Here is an 11,355-nt window from a genome sequence, read left to right on the forward strand (position 1 = left end):
AAAACATTCGCAAATCTCTATGATTAAAAATATTGTTATACATACAAATATGATACCTTTTTTGCTTCTGTTTTCCTTTTTAGCTGCAAGATAAATTACGTATGAAAAAACACGCGCGTAAGAAAAATTTGATTTTTCTATCTCTTTTTACATCAAACCGTTCAAACGATTTCAATGTAATATATGAAAAATTCAAGTATTTCTTAAACAACTTTTTCTTTTATTAATAATTACGAAATAATTTGTATGTACATCAATTAAATGCCCGCAGTTAATAATAGCTGCGCAAGACATCGTCAAATTGAAACGGCGTCGTTACGATTCTACAATTTGTACAAAATTACTAGCAAATAAATCGCAGGGATATCACCGTACGTCTCCTGGATAACGGACTTTGATTTGCTGCCCGACAATACCGATAGCCTAATATGGCATAGCACGCAAACGGGCAAACATGTCCCGTACAATTGTATATGCACATTCGCACGGCAAAGACGGTAGATCTGTTTTTTTAGCTATATTTATTGCACTTGTTCATATTATTTCGCTCTTTCCTTTTTCATTTTCTAAAATTATCTACATACATAACTTTTTTGACTCAACTTTTATCGTAAGTGCGCTAAAAAAATAGACCTAGTATCGTACGCAAAGATTTTGCGTTATTTGGCGCGCTTAAAAAATTAAATAATCATGCGTAATCGAGCAGTGTGTACAATTCTAATTACTAACTAATTCAATTTGCCTATACTTCTTGCGCAAATTGCTCACGGAATCTTTGAACAGAACGGGGTCCAATCGCATGTTAGATCGCAACAATGGCATATACCCGAAGACAGCGACAAATGTGTTCATGCATGTTTGTCGCTGTATGAAATGATCCGGGTCGTTCCACGGCGATCTGAAATCCCACGTGAGTCAGAAATCGATAATGATATCGTATATATGGTCTCAACGATACCTACCTAATTCCAGCTACCGTGGTATCTTTGTACAATTTGCGCTGCGTCACTTTGATAGGCGGCCTTCGAGTTACGTGACTCACCAGAAAATTCATGAGTATATCCTCGCAATTCTGCGACTGCTCCACGGTCTTATGGAGAGTCGAGCTTAATAACTCGGTATATAGAGTATTATAATAGCGATGGTAAAAAGCGGCACCGGTGAGAATGATACTGTAGTCGTTTGTCCACTTACTGGTATAACCCCAGGAACGCTACGTACATAAAACCCAGATTAACTCAATTATGAAACAGTTACAGACTAGACGGAAATTACTTAACGCAGACTGCATAATACCTACCTTTGAGTCATCCCAATAGTGAGACCTCGCTGGATACCCTACTATTCGATCGGGAAATGACCGCCAAACCATAAAAGCGAAGTCAATTTCATCGGTATTTAGAGTGGCATCCTCGTCGAGTGACAATATGGCACTAGTTTTGATTAACGGATGAGGATAAAAACGTTGAGATATGCCGTCAACCGCGACAACGTGAATTGACGCTCTGATACCTTGCCAACGTGGTTTTCTTGGCACCGGAATGTCCGAGTTCCACATAAGTATTATCTTAAACAAAATAATTTGTTAGCACAAAGATATATCGCAAAATGCATAACAAACAGAAATAATAAGAAATTAGCAATAAATGAGCTTACCTTATCTAGGTACTTGCTTTTCGCGAGACTCCTAAGTAAACGATAAAGTACGGCGGTGGATCCCAATTGCGAATAGATTATGGCAGTGAAAGTGTTACCAGGATTACTGTTCGAAAAGGGAAGTTCTTGCTGGCTATCAGTGAATTGTGGCAAAATCGCCAGTGCTCCAGGACTAGTATTCCAAACGATTCTCTCCCGCGCACCTTCCCATGGTAAACGCTCGCGAATATTCTAAATTGATAATTACAATTAACGAAAAACTGAAAATAAGGTTCTGATAGCTCATAGTATAAGTAAGAGGCAATTACCTCGAACACGGTAAATACAATTTTTTCAATAGAGGAAAAATATCTCTCCCATAAAAATTGTGTTTGTTGCCGCAGTTTAAGGATTTGTACATTGGACACGGATCGTAATATATCTGGAATCTGTAAAATTCATAAAATTTAATCATCACTTTAAAACAAAGTAACAGTGAAATTAATTCAAAATATGCATTTATGTTCCTTACTTGGAGTAACAATCTCTCGTCAGAAAATATTACAGCCTGATTCCAATCAATACGTTCATGAAAGGGAAGAGCCCAACCATTACTTAAAATGACTGGAATACATCCCGATCTCAGGGCTTCTAGAAACCGAAAGCTACCTAATCGTCGTCCTCGTGGAACCAGACAAAACGTAGCGTTCATTAATAAAATTTCATAGTCATATCTGCAAAATGAAAAATATTAGCAATTATATTTTGAATAATGTCCATATGATTCAAACAATTTCAACGTTTTTGCTACTTACGTATCATATTCTTGATTATCCTGCTGACAATGTTCGTCTTGGAATTCTCTCCAGGTCTTCCCATGACGGCAAGTTGTAACAAATACCAAATCTTTACCATTGTGCAGATGATAGAGAGCGTTTCTTGTCTCGGATCCAATGCCATGTACATATCGTTTTCCCTTAAAAGCTGCCACATACTTTTTATTATTAGGAAAATTATTTTCTAACGCTTGGCCGGATTCTCCACCACGTTCCGAATGTTGTTTACCAAACAGAGGTATTGACACATCAAAGTCAGGTCTGTGTTTAAAAATGGACATACTGGCCTTAGCAAGCATAGCATAACCCACGTCGAAAGCCAGCGATTCTTCAGCATAATCGGGCCATGTACCAGAATATAAGTTAAATATCAGATGATTCCTTCCGTTATTCCAATATGGTAGGTGTAATAATTTCAAGGGAAGATTGTGTACAAATTCAGTCGATAAGGGATCTCTATCTAACGTATCCAGGGCTAAGACAAATATACATGCCCGTGCTGGGTCCGACGTGTAATATCTCGACTCCGTGATAACATTTAATATTTTTTGGTATAGTGGACTTATCACATCCTCGACTGGGTAAACATACACGGTGAAACCTTGCTTACATCTTGTAAAGTCGAAGCAAGTTTCCATGCGGCAATACCGTGTACGCTGAGACATGACCAAAGCCCCGCTGGATGTCTTTAAATCTTTGTCATAGAACTCTTCATTTAGACTTAAATATGAAGGCAATCGCTCATAAGGCAACTGAGATCTGCCTGTCCATTTTTCGCTTTTTAAACGATATCCACCGAAATAGCAATAACCAAGAAACGCACATGTTACAAATAATAATAGATAGCGTTTCTTGGCTTGCATTTTCAATACAGTCAGGTTATACAAAGATATATGATAGTTCTAAGCATTATTTACTCCGATGTAAAAGGTCTATATTCAGTCACAAACACATTGTAACAGTTACTATATTATCTCAGAAATTTCTCCAGGATATAATCATACTGGTTCTTTCATATTGCTGTAACAAAACAAAGATTCTACGTGTCAATTATAAATAATTTTTCATTAAAAATGGCAAAAATATATTTACAACAAAAGTCAGGAAAAATATTTTACTACTAAATTTAAAGAATATTTAAATAATAAACTTAACAAAAATTTAAAAAGGAATTACATATGTTACTAAGAGAACACTTGTTATCATAGTGACACATCATCTTGATAAACGCATATCTGATATTACACAATTCTCTCCATTCCAATAAAATTAAACAGAAAAAAATTCAGAAATTTAGATGAAAAGTGAACTCTCGCGAAGAAAAGTTATCACCTGTTCGAAACTAAGACAGAAGGTAGCTATTGATAGAAAGAGCTGCTCGATCCTCACAAGATGCATGATGGATCGGGATGATATATAAATTCGTCGACAAAATTTTATCGATGGTGCACACAACGCAATGACAGATCGTGCAAATAGGTACTACGAATCTGTGACGACGATTCGGTCGATTCTCCAGTCGACTTGAGATAACCTATAAGCCGCGCGAACCAAATCCCACGCGATCGGCGATCTCACCGTAATTCCACGTCGCGATCAGATCAGATTAAATGGCACGCGCAACTCATAATGATATCCTACGCGATACCCGTCTTACGACACGGTCACGTATCGCCGACGCGACGGCATCACCATCATTCTTCTAGGTTATCTACGGCGCACAGCAATTCCGTCAAGCCCGGCGGCGACTTTACGCCCACTCGCATTTCGGGCCGATGCCGGACGGACACGCGTGGCATCGATCGCCGAGCGCCCACGAGTGCAAAATCATTGCACGCCGCGGCGCATTGAAATAATTGCTCTAAAAAAGCAAACGCGAACAGTGCCGTGACGTCGCGGACGATTAGTAGTAGACTGGCACACCGCCTACCGTCCTGTAACTTACTTCACGTCACGCTCGCGAGCTCGCGACTCGCAAGAACGGCGGCAACTCATAAACAGCGGCGAACCTCACGATGCATCGCGTCGCGGCGCAGAAAATTACTTTGCTAATTAACGAACGAATGTGCATATGTATATGTAATAATAAAAACTTAATGACAGAATTTTCATATTTATGTGTTTGTTTTACATAATGATTTATGTAAAGTTCATTATATAATCATTTATATAATACATAATGTTTACGTGTTTGTGTGCGTTCGCAAAAATGATTACATTTATGCACAATATTACATGTGTGTTCAAAAATTTTATTGTGTAATTATTTTATTAAAATTTTACATAAATATGTAGATACGCGAAAACTGTATTATTTATTTTGAAATAATTTCTAGCATAGAAAGAGAATTGTGAATGTTTTTAAAACTCTGCTTTTGTATGCAGCTTTTACATTTTGCATAATTTGCAACTTTGCACGCATGTGCAGATATTACACAATGTGTCGAGTATGCATTTTATTCTTGTCAATAATGTTCGAAATATCATTCTATAAGTTTTCGTAAGTCGTTGAAAAATATTAGAAAGAAACTTTAATAAGCAAATAGTAAGGCAAAGCAATAAAATTTTACTTAAAGATTAGGAGAGTCACAGAAAAATTAATATTCTATTTTTTTACTCTTTTGATTACTAATTTTTAGATTTATAGATATTTAAAGAAAAAGTGTTTCAATATTTTATTTAACTATTTAATAACTGATGATATCCATCAATTATTGATGAAATATCATTAGTTTCTGAATAGTTATCATTATAGTGAAACACTTTTTTCTAGGGATACTAATTTAGATATTTAATTACTAATTTATAGATTTATAGATATTTAATTACTAATTTATAGAATCTATATTAGAATCATTGTTGGAACGTATCATCGATTATTAGTAATATTATTCGAAGTTAGATATAACACCTTATTAATAATCAAACAAATGTAAATCGATGTTCCAAACTGGAATAGTCGGTATATCTTTATCGATCGACTCCCAATTTCTGACCAACTTTGAACTTTATAAACTTGCAGAATGTAATATACAGTTTGTAGCGAGAGAGAATTTCCGTGGGAGTGCAAAGCACGTTTCTTGGAACTAGGAAGAATGTAATACTCCATCGAGTCATACAAAGAGCTTTCGAATCGAGTCAACAATGAATTCACAATCAAATGTAAGACGTCAGCTAAAACAAGAGGACAAACCAACTGGAGATGTTATACATATATACACATTTAATGTCGATCAATTCTTGGCGTAATTCATTATTATTGGTATTGATAATTATAACTTTTATGCATACATGGAAAGAACGATTTTGGTATCTAAAAATTTATAGATCTGAAACTAATTTTGTTAAAACAAAATAATGCAGGAATCTCAAGCACGTAACGTTGCAAACTTTTGACATTCCAGCAACCAGTTTGGGCGACCTACATAATTATTTTGATTCAACCAAATGATTTTCAAATCTGTATAAAATATCTAGGTAAGTAGCAAAATAGCTCGAGCAAATCGTCCTTTCTATGTAGAGGAACGATTATTCTTGTCAATATCTGCGCTAAACTCTATATGCACTATGGTGGTGTCGCAGTGATGCATAAGGCGGCCCGTTGTTCGTAGAAGCGGATGTGGACGATTTGCAATTTAATAACCATTTCTCGTTAGCGCGTCGGAGCGAATCGCGAACAAGTTCGAACGATTTCGGATGCATGCCGACGCGCGATTGGCTCGCGAGAGTTCTAATTGACTACTTACTCGTGAAGACGATCAGCTCATGAAATCGATCGAATCGGTGGCTCATCCCTTATACGGTGTCCGTCATTCCTTCACTCACGAGTAATACTCTCGTGAAAATTATTTAAACGTCACGAAAGAGCAGCGCGGGAATCAATGAATCGAACAAAATAAATTAGAGATTAGCACCCTTCGATGTCACTATGGATATAATAAGTCCTATTTCTTTTATTTTATACGTTATAATTTCTTTATTAACTCTAGAATGCTATCTCTATTGAGTGATATTACTATCAATAATTTTTTATGTACAAAAAAAAGGATGCTCTTAATTAACATAATATATCAAGTTTTTTTTATTACATTTCATACTTTTAGTGACAAAATATTTATAATCTAGATTTTTGTAGACACAAAGATTATTACATTTTATTATTAAGGAAAGGAAAGAAAAAATAAGCACATTATTTATTAAATTCAATGTTGAAATAATACGGAATGTATATAGTTCAATTATATGTATGTGTGTTTCCTCTTAACATTCAAATAAAATATATATAACACAAAGTTATAACACAAAACTATTTTTAAAAAATTGAACTCACTTATCATTGATATAATATTGACCACTTGGCAGTCCAAACCGACGTGTATTTGTGTGTATATAACGGAGAGAATTTTTAAAATCATGTCTCCGTTTATTCTACCTTTTAGCAGATATTAGCTCTCCTAATGATCACTGAAGGCATAACTTAACGCTCAATAAGCTCAATAAGCTCGCTCACTTGTACGTAAAATTTATCGTATCGATAGTATTTTAAGGTTAATAAAGGGTGCTTTTTAGCAAAAAAGGCACAGATGACTACACGATAGTGTAACACACATTCTACAATAAGCCAATAAAGAAATCAGAAGCTAGAAAATGATCAATCATAGAAAATTATTTTTTTTTTACATTTAACTGTGATTGGCCAATTTTTTTAGCTTCCGATTTATTACTAATGGCTTATTGCAGAATAGTCATAATAATAATAAATTATTATATCTTAGCGTTTGCTATATTAATGAATATTAATGAAAAATGAATGATCGCTATGTTGCACTGTTATGTTTCTTGCTGAAAACCACCAATTAATATTATATTCACTCATTATCTTTATATTCCTTAATATCTCGTTTGTTAAAAATAAGTTGTTATAATATATTCATTTTTATATTTTTAAACAATATGCAGTATATTATATGTAACACGTAGTATGTGATACCGAAGGGTTAAAAGGTCGAAAGAAATAAATAACTTCACACTTCACACAGCATGAGAATAAAAGTTAAAAAAAAATTAAAGTAAAAATACTTCCGGCAACAGACTGACGCGGACGCGACGATCCGATATCGATTCGTGAGTTTAAATGTTCCTCTATTCAAACTCATTCAGAGAGGCTCATCTTCCCGATACCGATCGTGCAGCACTGAATTGTGTTCCTTGACGAGTGGACGTCAAGGCATCGGAATTATGAAATCCTTACCTTGACCACACAAGGCGCGATCGTTTCTCGGCACACATTATATACATATTTATATGCAATCGTATATTGCTCAATGTTCGCGAAGTAAACTTTTTTTTTACTGGCCGCGCGAGGAATTTGTACCCTATTGTTATGCATATGCGAATGTTGATTTTTCGTGTAACGAGACTCTTTTCGCATTGGTGGAATCCTCGCGCGATCTTCCTGGACTCGAATGAGAGAGAAATAATGAACGCTATTGATTTTGTTATCAAATGCTTAATTGTCACGATAAAAATTAACATCTGGATGTATGCAAGCTCAAGCCTCGTCCTGAATGTTATCTAATATGCGTCAGAGTATGTCGTTAATTGAACAGTCATGTTGGAATATTTTTAATTAAAAAAACTGTTACAAAAAGAAAACTTATATTACAGTTAATAGTAAATTATATATGTATCATATTATCGATAACCTTCTGTGATCTTACAAAAAATCGTATTCATGTCAGAAGTCAATTATATGGAATTCACGATTTCCGTGAATTCAAATGCGTCAACATTATTTGTAAATGAGGTAATTATAAAATCTTTGAAAAATTATTTATGCAATCATACCCAGCAAATGAGAATGGATTGAAATAAATTGGAATGGATTCAGATTTTCAGAAATATTAATTCACGAATGTTAAAATGAATGCTTTTCAATTCTGAATGCATTTTTATTCATTTATAGGAATTACATAGAGCATATCTCTATCTCTTTCAATCTAAAAATAATATTAATATAGCTTTCTCTATGCGCGCACACACACACACACACACACACATACAAACACACACACACACACACACACACACACAAACACACACACACTCATACAAACACACACACACACACATACAAACACACACAGACACACACACACACACACACACACAAAATATGAATAGTGTTCCAATCAAAATTTTGAATAGGAAATGCAGTTTTTCAATTCAATTGCATCCATTTGATTAAATCCAATTGAATCCAGTTAAATCCAAAAAAAGTATTCGCTATTTAAAATACGCATTCGGATAGAAAAAGCTAATATTATTTTTAAATTGAAAGACATAGAGATATGCTCCATGCAATTCCTATAAATGAATAAAAATACATTCAGGAAAAGCATTTATTTTAACATTCGTGAATCAATATTTTTGAAAATCTGAATCCATTTCAATTCATTTTAATCCATTCTTGTTTGCCGAGTGCATATACAAATTTTGCTACAAGCAATTCTGAACTAATTCTTTTAAATTAGTAATCATCGATGTAAAGTTAATCAATATTTAATCATTTCTAGGCATATATTATGGAATTGTTCAAAATGGATTCCGAATTGATTCGGAATTGTTCAATTATTTCCTAAATTTCTATTGTATTTTTAGGGAAACGGAATAATTCTGATTCATTTTAAACGAGATCCATTTTAAACACAACATACATGATACGTATTTTTAAGATATTATGCACGAAACGTATTATGAAAATCTTTGGAAAAGATTATTACAGCCGCAAAACAAAGTTGCTAAACTAGATTCGTAATGAATCAAAGATAAAACAGGAATTGACATTGTCGACGAATTCATGAGTCCAACAGAATTTGTTTTTCATTCTCGTATTCTTCAACCGATGGCGACGTGGTATTCGAATCGAGCGGACAATACAAAATCGTCAATATCGATTAATGTTCTTCATCGAAGTAACCAGCGTGACGATTACAGTCGTTTCATTAAAGTCGTAGAACACAAAAAAATTTAAACGGTAAAACATACTCTCTAAATTCTTTAGAGTGAAATCTCATTCTTAAGAGTGAAAATTGAATCAGTCTTGAAAAAGAGTGACTCAATTTTCAATTCTAAGAGAATTCTCTTTTACTCCTTAGAAGATTCATTCTGAAATAAAGAATTTAGAAAGTAAAGAGTAAGCGAATTGGCAATCACAATAGAGACTATAAAGTCATAACACTAACAGTAGTAAACCCAACAGCTGTATGTTGATTTCCTTACTGCTTATATATCTTAGGTCTGATTGCATCAACTTACTTTGATTTTAATGATTGTTCAATGTGCTTTTTGTTTCCTGTTTCTTGCTTTTTACCTTTTGCTTTTTTTTTCTTTGTGATCGTTTTATCAACAATTATATTTCTTGATATGTGTTTTCGTTTCTTCTGAAGTTCGTTAATGTTTATTTCAAGCAACAGAGAACGAAAAACGGAATAAGAAGCAAAAAGACAAGATACAATAAATAGTAAAAAGGAAGAAACAGGAAACAAAAAGCATATTGTAGAACAGGCTTAAACTGTCTCTTTTTGGCTTTAAAACGAGACAGAGTTTTAAGTCTCGCTTAAAGCCAAAGTGATTAATGCAATTGGGCCTTACTGCTAATTATACTGTTCTATGAATTATGGCCCTTATACATACATACGTACAATATGGAAAACAAAAAATAGAATTATCATCGTAAAGTGCCGCAAGTGATGAATCACGCATCCCTCTTGTCTATCGTGTAGGCTCGTGACTCAGGGGAAAGTATCTACATCCCAAGGTTGCGAACAAATTAAAGGGTAGCTCTAAAACTTTTGTACTACATTCAACGACGCTTTTTTGTTTTATTATTAGCGAGGGATGTGTTATTTTTAGAGACCTAAAAAGTTTCTTTTGCCAACACCGTTTTTACGTTTGTACTTCCTCTGCTTTCAGGCGGCTATTACTGAAACAAGGGGAAAAAGAGAGAGAGAGAGAGAGAGAGAGAGAGAGAGAGAGAGAGAGAGAGAAGCTGAGAAGGAGAACAAAGAAGGAGTTGTTGGCGTTAAGATGTTCGCGCGCAACAGTGTTTTGATGATAATCGGTATATATCAGAATAGGAACGCTCGACAGGCGCTTAGTGGCAATGAAACATCCGCGTACTAATAATCGCAACGTATACAAGACACGATTCATTTCGGCTCCGTGATTTCACTCTAATTCTTCCGGCGACCTGTTTTCTCTCCCTCGTTCCCGTGTCCCACCCCCGAATGTCCACGAAAATATTTCGCTAACACTTCTTCCCTGATCGCCGGCGATGGCGATCCCTCCATCCCCCTCCGCCCGACGCGATACAGCGACGGACAGCGACGCCTCCGCACGGCGTCGATCAATAACACCGCCGTCGGCGACGCCGACATTGAGAGCGTCGTCGCGCTTGCGAGGGAACGGCGGTGCGACGCGAGGCGTCGCGTTATCCGCGACGAGATACGTTACGCCGTGCGTTGTCGACGGTTCAGCCGTGCAGCAGCGTTCCGGTGTGAGCCTTTCGCGTGCGGGTACACGGCGATGGGTATGTGACTTGGGACACTCCCGTTCGAATCCCATTCGAAAGTTGCAAACGAGGAACGCACATCTGGGAACGACTGGGGAGAGCCTAGTACCGAATCATCGAGGTCCCACCCACGACATGGCCAAGGTAAATTTCCTCCTGAAACGAAAGGGTTGAGAGAGAGAGAGAGAGAGAGAGAGAGAGGGAGGGAAAAAGGAAAAAAGTGCAACGGAAGCCTACACGTCGAATATCTCTCTCTCTCCCTCTCTCTCTCTCTCTCTCTCTCTCTCTCTCTCTCTCTCTCTCTCTCTCTCT

At 35.8% G+C, this 11,355-nt stretch overlaps 2 protein-coding genes across 5 annotated transcripts in view; one reads left to right on the forward strand and one right to left on the reverse strand.

Annotated features, from left to right (window-relative positions):
- Positions 1-269: 269 nt before the first annotated feature.
- Positions 270-7,076, reverse strand: LOC108690991 (exostosin-1). 4 transcript variants are annotated; one of them, XM_018198575.1, is made up of 9 exons: positions 6,802-7,076; positions 6,218-6,397; positions 2,451-3,491; positions 2,168-2,369; positions 1,965-2,084; positions 1,657-1,887; positions 1,301-1,567; positions 963-1,213; positions 270-898 (listed from the first exon to the last, which is right to left on the reverse strand). In XM_018198575.1, exons 3-9 carry the CDS (start codon positions 3,332-3,334, stop codon positions 718-720), a joined length of 2,136 nt encoding a protein of 711 aa, XP_018054064.1. In that variant the 5' UTR covers positions 3,335-3,491; positions 6,218-6,397; positions 6,802-7,076; the 3' UTR covers positions 270-717. The 4 variants fall into 4 exon arrangements, with proteins under 4 accessions (XP_018054064.1, XP_018054063.1, XP_018054066.1 ...); XM_018198574.1 differs by having other exon boundaries at positions 6,218-6,415; positions 6,802-6,819; XM_018198577.1 differs by lacking the exon at positions 6,218-6,397.
- A 3,567-nt stretch (positions 7,077-10,643) lies between these two features.
- LOC108691005 overlaps positions 10,644-11,355 on the forward strand; it is a 21,986-nt gene continuing 21,274 nt past the window's right edge. Inside the window, exon 1 of the mRNA XM_018198604.1 lies at positions 10,644-11,187. Coding sequence (XP_018054093.1) covers positions 10,807-11,187 — 381 coding nt within the window. The 5' untranslated portion in view covers positions 10,644-10,806. The remainder of the gene's footprint in view (positions 11,188-11,355) is intronic.

Source organism: Atta colombica, unplaced genomic scaffold, assembly GCF_001594045.1.
Source record: "Atta colombica isolate Treedump-2 unplaced genomic scaffold, Acol1.0 scaffold38, whole genome shotgun sequence".
Taxonomy (NCBI): Eukaryota; Metazoa; Arthropoda; class Insecta; order Hymenoptera; family Formicidae; genus Atta; species Atta colombica.

Excerpts from the sequence above, each read along its gene's own strand:
- LOC108690991 (XM_018198577.1), bottom strand. The coding sequence starts at position 3,334 with ATGCAAGCCAAGAAACGCTATCTATTATTATTTGTAACATGTGCGTTT. Across the intron at positions 1,888-1,964 it reads TTGTATTTACCGTGTTCGAG|AATATTCGCGAGCGTTTACC; the intron begins GTAATTGCCTCT and ends TTATCAATTTAG. Across the intron at positions 1,568-1,656 it reads AAAGCAAGTACCTAGATAAG|ATAATACTTATGTGGAACTC; the intron begins GTAAGCTCATTT and ends ATTTTGTTTAAG.